General features: G+C 39.7%; 1 protein-coding gene across 2 annotated transcripts; it reads right to left on the bottom strand.

The window, feature by feature from the left end:
- Nucleotides 1–11,907: 11,907 nt before the first annotated feature.
- Nucleotides 11,908–20,612, bottom strand: LOC124268545. Of its 2 annotated transcripts, XM_046703538.1 has the most exons (6): nt 19,485–20,607; nt 19,201–19,259; nt 18,473–18,577; nt 16,816–16,876; nt 16,520–16,597; nt 11,908–13,942 (listed from the first exon to the last, which is right to left on the bottom strand). In XM_046703538.1, the coding sequence occupies exons 1-6, from the start codon at nt 20,560–20,562 to the stop codon at nt 13,287–13,289; spliced, it is 2,037 nt and encodes a 678-aa protein (XP_046559494.1). In that variant the 5' UTR covers nt 20,563–20,607; the 3' UTR covers nt 11,908–13,286. The 2 variants fall into 2 exon arrangements, with proteins under 2 accessions (XP_046559494.1, XP_046559495.1); XM_046703539.1 differs by lacking the exon at nt 18,473–18,577 and having other exon boundaries at nt 19,485–20,612.
- Nucleotides 20,613–21,009: the final 397 nt, after the last annotated feature.

Here is a 21,009-nt window from a genome sequence, read left to right as displayed (position 1 = left end):
ATACATGTAGAGGCGGCAGGCCTAACGGGTATGAACAACAATAAAAACTTTCATGCATTTATGACCCACATTTTCGAACCTTTTATCAGTCTCTAAAAGGGAGCTGGCGATAGATATTAATGAGCTTCGTCCTTCAAGCCTGAAAACCTTTTAAATATGGTTGATTAATCCTTTGTCATTTATAAAAAAAAAGTAGTGAGGTTGTGCTTTATTGTTATAGATTTCTAAAATATATGGACACTATTGGGACGTTGATAACTGTCATCAGACATTATCTGACGACATTTCTCATGGTTTGAATATAGCCGACTTTATAGAAGATAAATATCAGTTTACAACACAACTGCCTAAATCTTGGTATTTTCGGAACCAGAAAAGGGATATGCCGATATTTAGGTCGTTAATCTAGCATATTATGGCCACGAATATAATTTTCTATTCATTACCGAAGTCTTTAATTGCGAAAATTACGCGATAATCTACTTTCCAACAAAGGCAGGCTCCCCGTCATCGTTGTATTTAGAAGGCGGCATCTTAGAAGCAACGTGACGTCATAACATTGTTCATGATGTCATGTCACTATGTATATTTTACCCGGTGCATATCGCATGAAAACAAATTACCCCCTATATGTTTGCCCTCGTAGGTTATAAGCATAGCTATGATCATTCTTTGAGGTTAATGCCACCCGTTGAATTGTTTGTTGTATTTTGAGTGGTGAAACTAAATAAATGATTTCTTTGGTCTACCCATAACAATTAAGGTGTTCCACTGTATACCTTACAGTCATTCTTTGAGGTTAATGCCACCCGTTGAATTCTTTGTTGTATTTTGAGCGGTGAAACTAAATAAATGATTTCTTTGGTCTACCCATAACAATTAAGATGTTCCACTGTATACCTTAAAGAAAGAAGTTTTGACTTTACTTTGATAACGAGCACATCTGATCGATTCCTTGAAGCAAATGATACAATTCAATATCATTTCTACATTTTATTTTAAATGCATCAATCAAATACAACACTTGAGTAGACAGATTGACTGCTATGTGGCAAGGAATAACCAGGTGCCAGCGATTTATGATATCCTTAGCAAATGTAACTTAAAATTCCCTCTCATAAGAAAATACAATAATATGTCTAGTAATATGATGAAGAATATAATACGAACCAGGTTAAACTATGACAACGCAATACATGAATGTATGATCGAAACATAAATCATAATAAATCACATATGATTAAAACATTAAATTAACTTCAAATATGTCATTGTGTCAACATTGAAAATAATTCGAAAATGAAGAAAAAGAAACGTACATTTCAAAGCGTAAACAAACAATATCCTGTTATTTTGGGATATGCTATGAAGAACTTCAAAATGTAATAGAGATAACATTAAATTATTGAAAGCTATTGCTCGTAAAATATGTCCTTGCGTCAACATCGAAAATAACTCCATAATGAAAAACAATTAACTTTAATTTTCGAAACATACACAAATAATTTCTGGCTTTTTTAAGACGTGTCACGAATAATTTCACAGCTGGTAGAATTAACATAAAATTCTAGAAACCATATGGTACCAAAAATTTGAAAATTAGTAATGACAATGCGTTTGTCACAAACATAGCTATTACCCCCGCCACGATATCTGAATGTCGCAATTATCCTCTGTCTGACCCTGAGAATTATGTAAACGTTACCGAAACTGTCATCTGATGCCTTGATACAAAATTCCATCCATTAGGTTTGGAGATATCGCAAGAATACTCGCTGTGACCTTGAAAATAATCCGAAGGTCACTGAATTCGACTGGCGTTAGACGATACTCCCAACGCATCTTGGTACTACCTTTAAGCAAAACATATTAATTCTGTCTTGTATTTTCGCACTAACAAGTTAGACCTGTACAAAAGACTTTTCACTGTGAACTTAAAATGAGCACAAGTTTCCCAATCAATTGGTGTTGGGGGAATCCCGCCAATACACCTTGATATAAAATTGGATCAAAATCTATTAATACTTTCATGAGTTCGCGGCTATCAAGCTTGGCATGTGCAAAACTGTTAAACCTTCGCTGTGACCTTTAAAATGACCTCAAGGTCACTAAATTCAAGTGGTGTCGGTAAATCTCCAATCTCCAGTCAATAAACCTTGGTACCAAATTTGAACAAAATCCATCATTTCTTTCTCGAGTTCTTTCAGTAAACAGAATGGGGATTCATTTGAACAAGCGATTGTAGTTTTGAAATTGCCTTTTTGTGCAGTTTAATATCTAAGTTTGATTCTAGCCGACTTCTACCAATCTCAAACATAGCATATTTTGTTTCCTGAAGTTTGTGATGCATTTTATTGCAGATTTTACGTTTTTGGGGAGTACCGAGCCAAGATACAAAGTCTCACAAAATGGGGTCGTGAGGCTGCAACATAGCAAAACCAATTTGCTTGAGGCTGACAGATAATATGTATAAATATAAAACATATAAACAGATGTATTTGTATCATATTCTAGGTGAGGCTGACTACTATTTGAACGTCCCTCGTAGTTATACCCGTTAGAACACCCACCCACCTCTCCGACTCTACATGCATGCAAGTGTGTTAGATATACCTGTTAGAAACCCACCCCTACCCCTACCCCACTTTATATGTATATAGTATATACATGTAGATATTTGCGAAAAGACATGATACAGAGGACACTTTATATCGATATGTATCAGGACGAATGTCATTTTCGTTATTTAGCTAAGACATGTCAATTCATTCTTGGGTTATCGGGTTAACAATCTTTATATTGGCAAAATCCTCAGATTATTGCTGTGACCTTGAAAATTATCTCAAGGTCACTCCATTTCACTTGTGTCGGTGAATCTCGCCAATATACCTTGGTACCAAATTTGAACAAAATCCATCATTTCTTTCTTGAGTTATCGCCCTTACAAACTTATTTGATGTATGAAATGCAACGAAAAACAAACACACGCGTATTTACGAGTGATTAAAACTGTTATTACAATTTACGTAAATATTTATTACATTTTAGCGCAAGGAAAATTATTACAATTTACGTCAATTTTTATTACAATTTGCGTATTACAATTTACGTCAATTTTTATTACAATTTACGTTTTTATTACAATTTACGTCAAGTTTATTACAATTTGCTGCAAGTATTACAATTTGCGTTTTTATTACAATTTACGTCGTAACAGGGTCGTATTTATGGATGCTGCAAAATTTTGGAACGGTCGAGATAGTCGGTTCCAAGTCGGCGAAAATTTGAACTACATGGTTTCTGGTAACTTTGAAGTTGCTGTGCATGTTCTGGCAGTATTCACAGAGTAACTCTTCACAGTCCTGACACCAACATACAGCCTGGTTGCCGTCATCTTCATGTGTACAGAGAAGCTCTGTAGGGCGATGTTTGACTGTCAGGTGGAATATTTCATTCTGTCTCACTGTATCCTTCTGGAGGGTTGTGTCTGTCAGGTGGACTTCACTCCGACATGTGGAGCATGATATCACACCGACAGCTGCAGATGTCACACATGTCTCACACACAGCGTGTAGACAGGGCAGTAGGTAGGGGGCGGGTCCATTAAGGCTAAACTGCTGCTGACAAACAGAACATTTGGGGAGGTCGTCCATTCTGGAAGACAGAAACCACATATTAGCATTCAAAGAAATATTTTTGATTAACGTTGTGATCAGTATGGATGATTGTCAACTAATTATTTGCTACACATAACTGTACGATTCCACATACGTCTATCCAGGGCACCAAATTATTTACATTAGTTTATGTCCTACTGAGCCAAAAAGCATCTTAACATACATTCAGTCTTCAGTCTGCGTCTATCGCAGTACAACAATGACTTCCATCCAACAGCATAAGTATACTGTAATACACCATAAAAACCCTCCTTCGATAGATATCATTTAATCATTTTATCAAACACAGATATTGCAAGGTGACGGTATGGTTAATGTAGTGACAGTAGGTCGAGGATTTGATTAATCACTTCAAAATGATGCAGTTAGCGGTGTCTGGTACGGTGATGATAATGTTCCTAAACAAATACTAACGATGTTGACATTTCCAAACGAAATAATGTATTTTAGATTCAGAAATCACAGAAGAGACAACTATTAAGTTATAACACCCGATGCCCATTGCACGTAACCAGTAACCACAACACAACCATTTCCATATCCATGTGTAGGTCTTGAGACACCATGCACTGAACTCAAGTAAAGCAGCTCAAAATACCTTCAGTCTGCACAAGGAAAATGAGCGATCTTTTATCAATGTATGTTATCTCCACTAACCCGTTAGTAGTGCTGTCCCGGGCTGTGCAACCTTAAAATGATAACACATAACGTATGCATTGTACGTGTTACTATTACACTTAGAGACAGTTAACCAGCATAGCCTTCAATTAACGACTGATATATTCATGATTTAAAACGTGACTTTTATAGTCTAACATATTTTAAAACAAAATACACCTCTTATCGAGAATAGTTGCAAAACTACTCAATCACTCACTCACTAAACTCACACTCACTGCAAAACATGTTAAACGTATTTCGTTGTAATAAATTCGTTAGAAACTGGGCTCTTTACTTGTCGCAAGTTGCTAACAAGACCGGTAGGGGGACGTTGGGCCTACGCTTACATAATTTCTAAACGGGAGTTATCGCCCCTGGGTACTCAAATACTGCCCATAACAACCCAACAAGCAAACATATCACCTAAACAAAAATCGCCTTTTCATTAGTGTGTGTCATCTTAACACAATCCATATTGGTATATATGTCTATCCACAGAGCATCTAAGGTTATCCTTCACCAACGAGTTTAATCTTTGCACATAGTATCAGCAGTCAAAGTGTGGGCTGTGGTCTGCATGAATAACGTAATACCTGTACTCAATAGAAACAATTTGACAGTATCTCAAACGGTCGAGTGTCACATACCCACAAGATAATAATAGTGAGTCATGGTTATCGTGAATGAAGCCCGGCCTAGTTCTAAAGCGAAAGTAGGAATTTGTGTGGCAATTTTCTTATTTCCAGGCTATTTGCTGCATAAATGAAAGTATAGCTGCCATTTTCAGCATCCTGGCAGTATAGTGACATATAGAGACAATATTTTACCCTTAATATCGTACGTTAACAGTTTACAGGAAGACAAAGTGAGAAACGAAACACAACACACCTACCTGGACTGGTAACTCCCTCCACTGTACGTCACTTCCGGATGAAGACGAGCGAACCTTATCTCATTACAGTTATTTGATCTGATGCATATTTGAAAGCTATTTTTATGTTGATTTAAAAGGAAACATATATTTCTTTTGCAAGCGAAGGTTGCCTCAAACGTATAAGTCTATATGTCATCATACAAATTATCTTCTGTTTAATTGTGTAAGAGTGCAATAGATATGAATACGCAATGCCATTTAGAAAATGGTCAAATGTAACACACGTTATATTTGGGACTACACTTTAGCCATCTAACCCACTCAGCCGTCGCTCGCGGCTATTAGTAGAGTCGTTTAATTATGTGAACTCTCACTTTGTAGGGAATGCTTTAACCTTTAAGCAGTTAAGTTGTACCTGTTCTCTCAGAAATGTAACGCAATGAAAGATTTGGAGCATAGCTGCTCACGTCTGACCACTCACACGTCCAAAAGCGTCTGTTCTAGCCGATATCATTCTCGCTAACAATTCTTTATTATATTGTCAACAGACACTGACACTCAGAATCTCCCACACACACGCACACTAGTTTGTAGTCCGACACTCTCTAGCCCCTTGTTATCGTTCTTATCAAGCTGTGTTGTCGTTCTCAAGACCTTCTCCATTCAACCTCTTTTAATATTGAATCTGTGACTTGTTTCAGAAATGCAATCTATGAAATAGAGTACATAAATTTTTTTGTGTCAAATCTAAGGTGTTTCTACGTGGCCCAAACCCTCTTAGCATATATTATCTAGTATATCTAGACAAGTATATCTAGTGCGTTATAGATTTGGTGAATTTTATACGAGGATATTCTATTCATATCTTTAACTATCACTTGTACTTGTGAAGATCCATGTTAGAATTGAACTTCAGAAACCCATTCTTGTCGAAAGAGGCGACTAACGGGATCGGGTGGTCAGGCTCGCTGCGTAGAACGATGCTCATGCTGTAGATCAGTGGATTGCCTGATCCAGACTCGATTATTCACAGACCACTTCCATATAGCTGGAAGGCTGCTGATTGCGGCATAAAAATAAACTCGCCCACTAACTTTCGCACGAGGACGTTATTTCTTTGATAATGCATAACCTAGTCTCTGCCTTCGACGTCTGTATGTGGTCTACATGTAACATATCTGTATCAAAAGTTGCACTTACTTTCTGTATGTCTTCCCAAGCTAGAGCACACAAAAAAAAAACATGGTTCAGTACACATCTGAGCCCTTGACACTCTGCTCAATAAATGTTGGTGCCGTGGAATTTTAAGTGGTTAAAGCAAGTTTCATCATTTGGACAATGAGAAAACCCCATTTCTGATGTACCCCGCCGTGATAATGGTGGAAGTATGACTTCTAATCTTGACACTTATTTGACTGTTTCAATATTTACAGATGTGGTGTAGGATGAAAATGGTATGATATGACGATTTCATTTCGCCAGTCATATCACCCCTTGACAACAATGTCAGCCCTCGAAGACTCCGGCCCTCGGGCTGATATGGTAGTCTTGGGCTGATACGACTGGCGAAAGGAAAACTGTCATGTAATCACCTTTTAGTATCTATAATCTGTCATACCGACACCGTTTTACTTCAGTAGTTATACGTTAATGCGAAGGATATGTAAGTTGAAACTAGCGCTGCAGTGGAAGGGAAGCCATTTTGGACACTCAAAAAAGAGACACCACTCTATCCGTCTTTCAGACGAGACGAGACGGGTTCTGTATCCAACCCCTAACACTGTATACAATGTACTAACAACATAGATCTATCAAAATATCAAATTAACCTTTTTCATACGATATTTTACAAATGTTCATTGATTTCTTCCAGAATTAGTGCAATGAGTTGTGTAAATAGATTGACCAAAGAAATGATTGGGCTACAAGTAAGTGCTTAAATATTGACACATTGAAAATATAATATTTTGTATTAAAACATATTTATGGAATACATCACGTGTTTGTCCTGACACTATGTATGCACATTGAAGCAATCGTATTTAACAGTTTATATACTGATAAAAATGCAGACATTTCAATTTTGGCTTCGAAAGTCCCAAAACTTTCAAGGTCAGTTTCGACCCCCGAAATTTTTATCGTAAAATATTTGTTGTTTTCAATACTGGTTAAATTTTACTACAAAAACTAGTTGCTAAAGGGATGGTGTAAATCCAGCTAGGGTCCATGCAGGTAGCAAGGGGACTGTTTTATATTGTATTGTCTTCTTTAATTTCACTGTTTTAGTTTTACATGCTAGTTTTATGTTCATATCTGTGATACTCTAGTATTTCTACTGTCCATCGTCGACAGGTTTAACTCTTCACAATGTTTTCATTTTTCGTATTGTATTAATTGTTTTCGTCACAATATGGCTGAGATATTGCCGATGTGACGTTAGATATTAACTCACTCATTCACTCAATATTGGTTTTGTTAATCCCAAAACTTTCAAAGTCAGTTTCGACCCACGACATTTTAATCGTAGAATAAGTTTGTTGTTTTAAATAATGGTTAAATTTCACAAGAATAACCAGTTGCTAAAGGGATGGTGTAAATCCAGCTGGGGTCCATGCAGGTAGCAAAGGGACTCTAAGTCCCCATGGTCCCTAGTAATGTGATATACCTTCAGTTGTTGGTGATCTGGGGCGACGGGGTAGCCTAGTGGTTAAAGCGTTGGCTCGTCACGCTGAAGACCCGGGTTCAATTCCCCACATGGGCACAATGTGTGAAGCCCATTTCTGGTATCCCCCGTCGTGACATTGCTTGAATATTGCTAAAAGCGGCGTAAAACTTAACTCAGTCAGTCAGTTGGTGATCTATAGCCTGTTTTTATATTGTTATGTCCTAAGTAGTATCAACTTCACACGCTAGTTTTAAGTTTGTGATATTCCAGTCCTTTTGCTGTCCTTCGCAGACAGATTTTAAGATATAACATTAAACATTATTTTAACATGACCCTTGTAAGTCATGATATGGCTGAAATACTGCCAAAGTGATTATAACCTTTAACTCACTCACTCAAGTTTGGTTTAAGCATACCCTTTTGTCACTATGAGTCAAACCAGGACAAAAGAATCAGAAATGAGGGATGCGACAACAGGTTAAGGATGACCTCAACCATATCTAGATGTTGTTTGTGGCCGTCGATGCGTTCAGTAAGTGGTATGACGTTGCCATCATAGAATCTACAAAGGCGTCGACGTTTGCTGCCGACGAGTTTAGGCTAGTCATGGAAATAAACGGCATCAAAGAAGCCAATCACATCGCCGCTATACCATCCTGCCAGCAGCGGGTCAGCTGAACGATTTGTGCAAACACTGAAACAATGTATTAGGACTCAGAACAAAGATGTCGGTTTTCCGCAAATTGTGTGTACGTTTCTAATGGTGTACAGAAACACACCTCACACCACGACAAATGGTGTGTATGTTTCTAATGATGTACCGAAACACACCTCACTCCATGACAAATGGTGTGCACGTTTCTAATGGTGTACAGAAACACACCTCACTCCGAGACAAATGGTGTGTACGTTTCTAATGATGTACCGAAACACACCTCACACCACGACAAATGGTGTGTATGTTTCTAATGATACACCGAAACACACCTCACACCACGACAAATGGTGTGTACGTTTCTAATGATGTACCGAAACACACCTCACACCACGACAAATGGTGTGTATGTTTCTAATGATACACCGAAACACACCTCACACCACGACAAATGGTGTGTACGTTTCTAATGATGTATCAAAGCACACCTCACACCGAGACAAATGGTGTGTATGTTTCTAATGATGTACCGAAACACACCTCACACCGAGACAAATGGTGTACAGAAACACACCTCACACCACGCCAAACGGTGTGTATGTTTCTAATGATGTACCGAAACACACCTCACACCATGACAAACGGTGTGTATGTTTCTAATGATGTACCGAAACACACCTCACACCATGACAAATGGTGTGTATGTTTCTAATGATGTACCGAAACACCCCCCACACCACGACAAATGGAATACAGAAGTTCGAGATAGAACAAGCAGTTCTATCAAGTAACTACCGGTAAGGAGAAAAGTGGGTACCAGGTAGTGTTGTGAGAAAAACTGGTCCAGTGTCATATGAGGTACAGGTAGCTCCTCAAACAGTATGCGGGAGACATGCGGATCAAATTTGTCAGAATCCTGAAGTTACAATGTCAGCTGAAGACGAAACGTCAGTGAACATTCCAGAGTGTCAAGAAGCTAGTCAGCCTTGTCAGACGTAGACTAGAGATTTCAACAGTGACACTGTTCCAGAGTGACGTCACCCACTCCGGGAGAGGCGAGCTCCAGTTCACCTTGACCTTTGAACTACGATGTATTTCGGATAGTAAAACTGCAAATAATTATAACATTAAATGTACTTGCTGGCTGGCTATATTTTCGATGTCCAACATTCGCCATGTACATTTAGCATGGATTTGGTGTTCACTTTAGGGGTAGCTCATGTTCCCTCCCATAGGCGGGACTGACTCGGATTATAAACATTTACACAGGACACCCACGGTGCTTTAGTGTTGGAATTTATATAAATGGGTCATTAAAGCTCATCGGTGACAGCGGCTGTGTTCATGCTAAATATTTTCGCTTGCGATGAAACCCACGGTGTGGGATATGATACCAACCATGTAATGATCGGGTTTAGATTCGAACTCACAACCAGTTGAGCCTGAAACGTCAACGTGGCCAAGGTGACACTGTGTTATTTGTAGTCAACAGTTTCGCTTTCAAAAGTCGCAATTCTAACATTTCAATACCAGCCGTGAACGTCAGTTACAATACTGATACTATAACACTTTAAATAGAACACCAGCTCAGACACAACGTCACAACAGAAACATTCTAGCATCATATCACAGCTATGCTGAAATTAACTCTGGCTGCTGTTGATCGATAGTACAGTTAGTAATGCATCGTTGTGAAAAGCTATATTTAGCATAACACTTACTGCGTACATACTCAGTTTTATACAGTACAACCAGAAATTATTGAGAATTTAAGATCGTAATTTTTTTTTTAAATGTTCACTCATTACTCACGTATAAAATGTGAATATTGGCAAAACATAACTCCAGATTCAAAGCCAGGTGAATATTTAGTATTTTGTCAAGTCACCATGGACAGCAATGCAGGCTTCAATGCGGCGGGGCATACTACTGATCAAAAAAGTTAGAAAGTCGTGGTCCATGCTGTCTCAATATCAGACCACCTCTTCTTTCATTTCAGCAATATTTGTCAGATTTGTCTTATTGACACTTTCCTTCTTAAGTCCCCAAACATTTTCTATTGGATTTAGCTCAGGGCTAAAGCTTGGCCAATCTAATAATGTCATATTTTGGGTCCGAAACCAAGCCTGTGAATGCTTTGAACGATGTCTTGGGTCGTTGTCCTGCTGGAAAATCCAAAAACTTCCATAGAACACGTGAGCAGATGGAAATAAATGTCCCTCGAGAATATCTGTGAATCGCTCACTGTTCATATTCCCTTTAAATACACAGAGAGGCGTTGCCCCTAACACAGATATGCCACCCACACGTTAAATTTCGGACTGTACTTTGGGCGCTGATACAAAGGTTTTTCAGTTTGTTTGGTCCAGAATTTCAGTGTATTAGGAAACAGCCACACATAACTTTCATCTGGGAAAATCACATTTCTATGCTGTAAGCACCAGTTCAACCTTAGCTCCTTTTGTTCAGGTTTCATGATCGGTGGTGGAATTCCTCGACTCTTCTGCCAACCCATTGCATGCAGCTCAGTTCAAATTGTCTCCTTACAGACAGCCACAGTTCCTCTATCAGTGATATCCAGCCTTAAGTTTTCTAAACTCCTTCGTTTGTTTTTAGAAACAAGAATACCAAGCCGCTTTCTGTCACCGACAGTCAATTTTCGGGGCCTACCTTCGCCTCCCTGGTGCTCAATGCCATATCCATTTGCGATATGTTTCAAAACACGATAAACAGTGGACAAAGGGATGCCTGTTCTACTTGAAATCACTTTAGCTGATCTGATGTCCTTGTTAAAATACTCTTAAATCAACTTCCTGTTCTCTAAATCATCCATACTGAGGATCACTGAAAATGTTGTCTGCTAGCAAGTAAACAAAGGGGAATGACTCTTCACAAACTAATGAAAAAGGATTAACGGAGTTGTCTCTATTGAACGAAACCAAGCACTTGATAGCTGGTCAAGGTTGTTTATACTAGAATTCCAATTGAACATATTCCTAAAATTCTCAATAATTTGAGGTCATACTATACCTATATTTGTGACCCTCTTGTTATTTTACTGTCCGTTGTTGACAGGTTATATTGTTTATAATGTATGATTAGTGTTGTTGAGTTAGACACGATATAGCTCGAATACTGCCGGTGTTAGTTGGTCTTCAGAACTGGTCGTACGAGGCGACTAACGGGATTGGACGGTTAGGCTCGCTGACTTGGTTGACACATGCCATCGCATATCACAATTGCGTGGGACGCAATTATTTACATACCTCCGCCATATAGCTTGCAAATGTCTGAGTGCGGCGTTATACATCCAACCAAGCAACCAATCTCTGCAGGCATGAATTCTTATATTAAGAAATATCCCAAAATGCAAAAGTCACACAGCCGTTAGATTTTATTCAATACTTCGGGATAACTCAGAACAGTATATGAGAAATGCTCGGAAAATTCTTACGTTTGATATCGTTGGTACAGGTTTACGTCAATGGTTGTAATATTCCAGCAACTGCATTTATAGAGTCGAACCCGAGCGTAACGAGAGATGCTTTGAACCCCAAGGCTATCAGACCGCCTCTCTTTTTAGCAAATATAACGGATAACTGCCTTGAAATGTTGCACAACCCTTTCTCTTAAGAAATATACCAATCCCTTGAACAAGATATATTTGCTAATGTGTGGTGAGATGATCACCTGTCAATTATATGATATTTGAAAGGTTTCCTTACAACTTGTGGAAATGACGGTAACAATAACACAGGAGCTGTGTGATATTTGTTTTGTGTACCCATATATACATATTAGCAAGAAATTTACTTTCATCTTTGTGGTAATATTTCCTAGCGGTAGCCTAGCGGTTAAAAGCATCTCTCTTTACTCTTGGGTGCGAATCTTCAAATGCTGTTGGTACACCATGTGAAGGACTTCCATTTTTAAATGGACGAAATATTACCACAGTCGGCGGAAACATGTACCAACGATCTGAAACTTAAATAGTCGCTGAAGTATCCGTAAAATATGTTCACGAATTATCTTGCAAGAAGTGGAGACGGGGAAAACATCCACGTGCATGTGGCATTCACTCGTATTTCCAAAACAACGCGGTAGCTTTTGTACTTCGTCACTCTTTATATTTATAAGGCGTGTAGTCCTTTCTCATACGTACCACTGCAAGACTCGAAAACACAATTACCATTGCAACATGTGCTTGCCTCACGCCATTGTAGCAACATCTCTGATGGAAATTAAGGAATTTCAACAAGAACAAATTGTCTACTGTTTTTGTTTAATGTGTTAATTTATAATCACCACGCATAGGTATTTAGGGGATAACTGTACTGTGTTTGACAAATTGGGGACGTATACCGGTTGTTATATAGCCGCAAATTTAACGTTATATTGGCGACGCCAATATTCAATTATATTCAATTATAATTCAAACTGCGACCGTATATGCTGATTATACGGTCGGAAATTTTTAACATTCACCAATCAGAACTCGTGTTACATATTAAGTTCAATTAGAATCATGCATTTCATAATTCATAATTATACACACTGGATGTAGTTGCTACTATTGGCTTTGTGTTGTGTAAATAGTACACTTTGACAGAGTTGTATGTAAATACATGGCGACGCCATGTACGTTATCATTGTAAACGTCTTTTTTCATAGAGAAGATATTATCAAGTTATGAAGTGTTCCTTGGTAGAATTCAATTCGAATGTCTGTGAGTTCAAATCACCATCACTGTCACCATCACGACAGTGACTTGACAATCATGGCTTTCTTCTCCTCCGTCATGTTGATGTCGCTGCCCACTACAAGTCTCATGCTGACAGTGAGGAGATGGGCGTTATACACCCCGAACATCGGCCACAGTGGTTCACTACAGTCTACATTGTCTAACGTCGACATGACTTTCTTCTCCTTCACATCAATGAAGACAATCTTCTTCCTGGCGCCATCATAGACAACACCGTAATGTAGTGTGTGTGATGCCCCTGCTGTGTTGGGGAGAGTGTCAGGCAGATGAAGCACACGCTTCCCCTCCTTCCATATCTTCCTGCATATCCCACTGTGTGTAGTACAGTGGGAGACGATCATACAGTAGGAGTGAGGACGCCTACCTATCCAATGGGTCACATCCCTCTGCTCCTCCCTGCATACTCCAACCTCCAGGATCAGCCAGGTCTTTGGGAGTGGTTTGTCCAGACTGACCCTGTTCTCTACCTCCCAGTACTGGGGACACCCATCCATGAGGAGGGGGGCAGTGCTGCATGTGCCCTCGTACTTCTTCAGTCTCCCCTCTCCTGCAGGTCTGGTGCCCGGCTTACTGTTGACCAGGTCTCCTTCTGTGTTGATGTGGACGCAGTCGAGATTGACTCTGTCTTTGTCATACTTTAGAGGTATACCTACAAAATATGGATGTGAAATGCATGAGAAGAATACGAATAATTTCTCGCTATAATGATATTTTAATGTTTGGAATTCACAGATTACTAAAATGAACCTATATTCAAACAGTGTAATATAATCAGAATGCAGCAATAAAACGTACCGAGTGTTGCATTTTGACCTTAGCATAGAGTCACATTGAAGTCACTGATAAGTCACTACTCCGGATATAGCGTGTATTTCGTTGGTTATCAACATATGTGCCATATTTACAGTTCAGATTCTAAATTGCTGCGTACAATAGACACCCAGAGAGCGGATCTGTATACCTAGACTCAGTACATTCGTCAGAAACGCAGACGAACGTGGTATTACGAGGAACGTGTAGACTGCATGTCAAACAATGTAAGCTCACTGTAATTTGAGTCAACATGGTTGATTTAAGTTGTCCATGCACACTGAACCCAAAACCTGCGGCTGGTAAGCATCGTCAGAATGACAACATTTTTATTTCTTCTATTTATTGGGTCAATCATGTATAACACGTCCAAATGAATATAGATTTCATTCCATTTATCATTAAGATATGCGCGAGGGAATTGTTGATTGTTGATACAAATAATGTTGTCAATGTTGCAACTCCAATCATTATTTTACATCGCTAGGGAACTTTTGATTGTTGATAACATATTTTTGTCAAAGATGCAAGCCAAATCATTATTTTATATGACTATTTGATATCTTTGTGAAAATGCATGTATTAAATAGAACAACATAATGAATATCCACCGGAACAGCAATTATATTTCGTGAACATACATTGAAGACGTGAATAATTATATGTTCTACAAATTTAAAGGCATCAGCAACGAAACGCTTTTTACCTCATCACACTGGCGTGTCATTGCAGTTTTACAGCACACACACACACACACGCGCACGCACAAAGAGGCTACTGGTTGTCATTTTTTATGCAATCTTAGGTCGTATCTGAAATTGCCCTTAGTTATACTTGGCTGACGATGGTACACTATTTGAAATTCAGAAGGCATCACTTTCTTATTAGGTCAATCCATCTGCCAAGTTAACGTCGTTTGGTGACGAAATACTGTACAGGTTCCAAGATCTGCAATATCTTGCACGGTGGGGCTGGCGGACGGACAGTAATGAAGGCGTAGCAGGGATGGAAGGTAAAATGACAGTGTTATCAAGTAGTCAAGCACTGGCTACCCCATCACAGTCGTGTTTCATAGCTATACACATAGCTGTTTCGACTCGGCGTCACCTGGTAGACACCTTTTTAATCATAGTCAGTGAGTGAGTATGGTTTTAGCAATTTTATAGCAGTATCACGTCGGGGAAGAACAGAAATGGGCTTCACACATTGAACCCATGTGGGGAATCGAACCCTGGTCTTCGGCCTGGCGAGCGAACGCTTTAACCACTAGGCCACCCTACCGTCCCTTGTTTAAGTAAATGTATATGTTACGTTGCAGTTTGATATCATAGTCACTGTAAATGCTAAATATCTGGCCTGGTAGACTTCAGTAAAACATGGAAGCCAGAACTACACTTTATCAGTAAAGTACAGATTCTAGTACTTTCACACAAATGGAAGTCGGACAACTGGTTGTCTGAATCACGTACATTGTGTACCCCTCTGACCAGTGACAATTGTTAGGGCTCCCACAACCGAAAACTATGAATATATTACGCCATCACGTCAATATTAAGTCCATTCTATGAAATCAATATCTTAAAATAAGCAAACTCAACTATGATATTGATTGTGAAACGTGGATCTAATACGCTCACATCCTGTCATTAAAACGATTGGGTCTGTGTCTGTCGATTACCTCAGTGAGGCGACCGCCTCCGTGGTGTAGTGGTTAGAGCGTCTGCCCGGAGAGCGGAAGGTCGCGGGTTCGATCCCCGACCGCGTCATACCAAAAGACGTTAAACTATGGTACTTGTTGGTCCCTGCCTGGCGCTCAGCATTAATGGGTACAACAAGGACTGGTCGTCTCGGAGTCAGTATAATGTGTCTGAGTGGGGTATTCATGCTTCACTGCGGCATGGTATCTCAGTGGGCTAGCACTATAAAACCAGCTTAAGTCTGGGCTAGTACAAGCAGCCGCACATACACATACACACGCATGCACGTCGTCATATGGGCGAAATATTCTCAAGCACGACGTTAAACCCGATTTCACTTCACTTCACCTCAGTAAGGCGAAATCAGGATACAGTAACAGATATTTATTGTGGAGTACAGCTATGGAGTAGATGACTATGATCCCCCACCTCCACCCCTAGTTTGTTTTTAAACACCGATTCGGTATTAGCACAAATGGCAGCATTCTGTTGATAGTCGAGTTTGGACCAGACAATCCAGTGAGTGATACCTTGAGCGTCGGTCTAGGCAAATGGGAAGGAATGATGTGCATCATCCAAACCAGCGAGCCGTCACCATCCCCATGGATGAACATTTGAAACTGCCTTTATATTTAGTATTCTTTTAACATTACTTGGAAGAACAGGTTTGAACATCAAAATATGTAAATAATACTGTAATAGATGATAAATGTACTCACACTTCAGCATGAAAGATCTGTCTACAGCTCCCGTCTTCAGCAGATGAACATCACATTCTCCGACCACACCCGTAACACCTGCAACACCAGTTGGCACATCACCACACACTTGTGATGAGACATATGAACGTTTGATGTTATATCATTGGTGAGATGATACTTGATAGGTTTAAGCCAAAAGAATCATTCAATATAAAGAGGCACTGACATCATATTCGGGAACCAGTGGCTTAGACAAAGGGTATTCAAGTCTGATATTCAGTCCTCTCTTTAACAGAAAGAAAACACGAATTTACCAAGCAAGAAATCTATTGTTTTGGCATCCTTCTTCTCAATGGCTTCTTTCTCATCAATGCGCTGAAAGTACAACATTCATGTATATACCATGAGATCAATAAATATCTTGCCGTTGCCTGTGTCACATGAGTATTATTTCCAACAAAGGCATGTCTCCATGCATTAAAGAATGCAGTTATGAACGAATTCACAACGGAGACTCGAATAAGGTGGTGACAATTTACTCAGATACACACAACAGGTCATGAATCAGATTTGGGAAATGAAAAATCTTTGTGTTAACAAATTTAGCAAATGTCATGGGATGAGTATATAAACTACCAGACAAAAGAGAGTTATCGCTTTTAAAGTATTTGTATACATAATTTTTTTTATTAACGTTGGTACAGTTTTGAACCGAAGTAGAAGACAATGCAGCTGTCCATAAACTTCGTTTGAATCGTGCATTTTTCAAAACGTGAAAGACGTAATTGTGTCACATGCACCTGCATGATTGTTGCATAAATATCGATGCTGGACAGCGCAAGCATGCAATAGCCCAGAAAGAACGCCATGAATATGCCAAGATTAACGTAAGCGCAACGAGACAGGACGATCGGTATGTCCAATATGGGGACTTCACAACACCACTGGTAAGAACCTTCAAATGCAGTCAGGCCACCATCAGCAAACTGATAAACTGCTTCTAGCAAACAGGCCGGATCCAATACCGCCAGGTAGACCAAGAGGCACTACACAGGCCGAAGAACGCTATATCTGGCAGATCCACCTTCGGAACAAATTCGTGACAGCGACGTCAACGTCAGGGACAGCAATAGGACAGACCATCAGCAGACGAACAGTCCTTCAACGACTTGGTATGGCTGGTATACGAGCCCTTTCCGTGGAATGGCCTTGACCCGTCTGCACCGTCACCAATGTATGTCAGTGGAAGCGATGTGACTAAGAGAGGGCGCTCCTTACAGATGAAAGTCGGTTCGGTCGGTTCAGGAACGATTGCAGAGTTAGAGAGTTTTTACTCAGATTCTATATGCCAAACAGCGGATAAGAAGTTTGATTGAGGGGGCGTCACAATATGGGATGGCATTTGTGGCCAGAGAACAACAAGACTGGTATTCACCCGTGGAGATCTGAATGTCCAGCGATGCAGGGATGAAGTGTTTGGTCTTTTGTGATGCCCTTCATTCGACAAGAGAACGCGTTAAATGAAACCCCTATGGACATCTCTGAAACCACGAACGTCAGCTGAGACTGCGCATACCACCTCCAGTGAACCCACAGGAAGTTACGCTGACACTCCTGGACTTATGGAATAGGATTCCTGCTGACATAATCAGCCGATAGACGACAGGTGTGTATACCCTGACTCATTATTTTCCTGTTGTCTTTTTCTAAATGTATTGCGGCAAATAAAATACCCGCATTAAATAAATATTCAGTCAAATTGTGAGGGAAATATTTCCGCTTGTAAAGTAACTAACATAAATCTCAAATATGTCGTTGTTTCTAGTTTTGATTTAAGTGACAGCTTTGTTTTGCCCTTTAGTTTATAGTGTTAATAACGATGCGTTAAAATACTTTTAGATGCTGACATATCTAAAGGTATGAAACATGCAGATAAAAGAGACTATTCCATAATTAGATCAATCGACATACTGATTTCAAGCTTTCGATTTCTGAATTGAGCTTGTCTGACAGCTTTGTAAGGCTTTCAATGTGCTTTTCGTCTGAGTCGATTTTCGTCTTTAGTTCTTCCATGTCCTGCAACATAAGATATGACATATGGTATATTTCCGTCATGTAAGTTTATCATCTTGTGCATACGATATTGCCAAATTACCTGAAACGTTTCATGTAATGAATAATACTAGTCATGACTGTTGAGAAGCATTGCATCATAACGTCTCCATTGTGATAAACTTTGATTTCCTGTTATCTAAAGCCCAACGAATCAATATTGCAACGCTCTGTAGATAAGGATTCTTGACAATACAGTAATCAACATCCTGATCCTCGATCTTGGTGGGGATTTTGTTGTTGGTATGTTGTTTAACACTCAGTAGTATTCCAGTTGTATGGCGACTGTCTGTAAATAATCAGATTATCCAGTCATCAACAACATAAGCATCGATCTACACAACTGTGATACGATGACATGTGTCACCTAAATAAATTAGCGTGACAACTCGATCCCGTTAGCTGGCTCTTACGACAAGCATGGATTGCTGAAGACCAATTCTAACCCCTAACTTGATGGGTCTGATCATTGATCTATGCAAACAGGGATTGGTGACATGTGTCAATCAAGTCCACCCGATCCCATCAGTCGCCTCTTGGGCACTTTGTGAGCCTGAGTATGATGTACTACAGCTTCCTTCACACACCATTTTGTGTTTCATTTCCACGTCTGCCATAAAGTCATCATCAGTCTGAGTACCCCTGTCTGAAACAACACACACAAAAATATTTACATGGTTAGACAGTGGAACTGTATTTCTATGCATGGTACAAACGTTGCGTGTTTAAGAACAAATCATCTAACCGAGTGGATTTCCAATTATAGATTCATATCGTGACTATTATATAGATTCATGAAGAAAGGCGGCAGGATATGCACTAATAGACACAAACACTGAAACCAATGTTAGAGATGAAATGCTTAAGTTACCAGCAATTATTTCCGATTTTCCGTCCATATCCATCGTCAAAATGGCACCAAATCCTGATACAGTCGCTTTCAGTTTTGACAAACTGTTGGTGTTGAAGACAGCTGTGGGTACTGCATATGTTTGAGGCGCGGCAGTGTCCAGGCAGGTCCGAGTCATCTCCCCAACATATCTCTCCAGGCCGAGGATGTCTGACTTTGAGGCAAAGAGGAAGACATTGTTGATGTAGTCTAACACCCTTGTACAGGTCTTCTTGTCTTCTTCACAGGCGGTGAGAAGAGCATGTTGTGTTGCCTTTGTCTCCTTCGTATGATTTTCCAGATCGATGAGAATGTCCTTCTCTCTTTGATCAAGTTGTGATCTCAAAGACTGGAAAATGTGACGAATATTTTCTTTCAAAGAATTGTGTGTGGCGTCAGTGGATTCGGTTCCTTGCCTGATACTCTGCATGTATGCCTGGTGGCGAGTCTGTAACGTTGATAGCTCATTCTTATGATATTCCAGTTGTTGTGTTAGAGTTTCAGCAGCCACATCAACCTTCTCAACTTCGTGGTCGACATGATCTTCAATTCTACATCTCGCACAGATTAATTTCCTGCAGCTTTTATCAAACAGATAGAGGGGCTCGTATTTATGAATGCTGCAAAAATTTTGAACAGTCCAGAAAGTCGGTTCCAAGTCGGCGAAGTTTTGGACTACATGGCTTCTGGTAACTTTGAAGTTGCTGTGCATGTTCTGGCAGTATTCACAGAGTAAATCTTCACAGTCCTGACACCAACACACAGCCTGGTTGCCATCATCTTCGTGTGTACAGAGAAGCTCTGTGGGGCGATGTTTGACCGTCAGGTGGAATATTTCTTTCTGTCTCACTACGTCCTTCTGGAAGTGTGTGTCTGTGAGGTTGACTTCCCTCTGACAAGTAGAGCATGATATCACACCACCAGCTGCAGATGTCACACATGTCTCACACACAACATGTAGACAGGGCAGTAGGTAGGGGGCGGGGCCATTCAGTGTAAACTGCTGCTGACAGACAGAACACTTGGGGAAGGAGTCCATTCTGGAAGACATAAACCGCATATTAGGATCCAAAGAAATGTTTTTGATCAACGTTGTGATCCATATAGATCTTTGTCAACGTGTCCTTTACTGCACATAACTGTACGATTCCACATACGTCTATCCAGTGCACTGTAATATCAACATTGCCCACGAGAGTCTTCATCATATTCAGTACAAAACAATCATAGCGTACATTCATCCTGTGTCTATTGCAGTACATCGACTTCGCGGACATACATATAAGAGCATAAACATACTATAACACACCATAACAAAGCCGTTTTTGGATTAATCGTTTTATCTGAAAAATATATAGCAAGGTGACAACATGGTGCATGTAATGATAGAAGGACCTAGATTTGATGATGATCACTTTGATGGAGTTAGAGTTGTCTGATCACGGCGTTGATAATGTTCCTAAAATATGCTAACGATAATGAAATGACCACTCTGATATCAGCGAAA

Source organism: Haliotis rubra, unplaced genomic scaffold (assembly GCF_003918875.1).
Source record: "Haliotis rubra isolate DU_JTF1 unplaced genomic scaffold, ASM391887v1 Scf139, whole genome shotgun sequence".
Classification (NCBI taxonomy): Eukaryota; Metazoa; Mollusca; class Gastropoda; order Lepetellida; family Haliotidae; genus Haliotis; species Haliotis rubra.
This window is presented reverse-complemented; position numbering and strand designations above follow the sequence as displayed.

What these genes read in the sequence shown, in the direction of transcription:
- LOC124268545 (XM_046703538.1), bottom strand. Translation starts at nt 20,562, where the DNA reads ATGCGGTTTATGTCTTCCAGAATGGACTCCTTCCCCAAGTGTTCTGTC. An exon ending in AAATCGAAAGCTTGAAATCA is followed by an intron (nt 16,877 to 18,472) that starts GTATGTCGATTG and finishes TTGTACTTTCAG; the next exon opens with CGCATTGATGAGAAAGAAGC. An exon ending in AACAATAGATTTCTTGCTTG is followed by an intron (nt 16,598 to 16,815) that starts GTAAATTCGTGT and finishes CTGGTGTTGCAG; the next exon opens with GTGTTACGGGTGTGGTCGGA.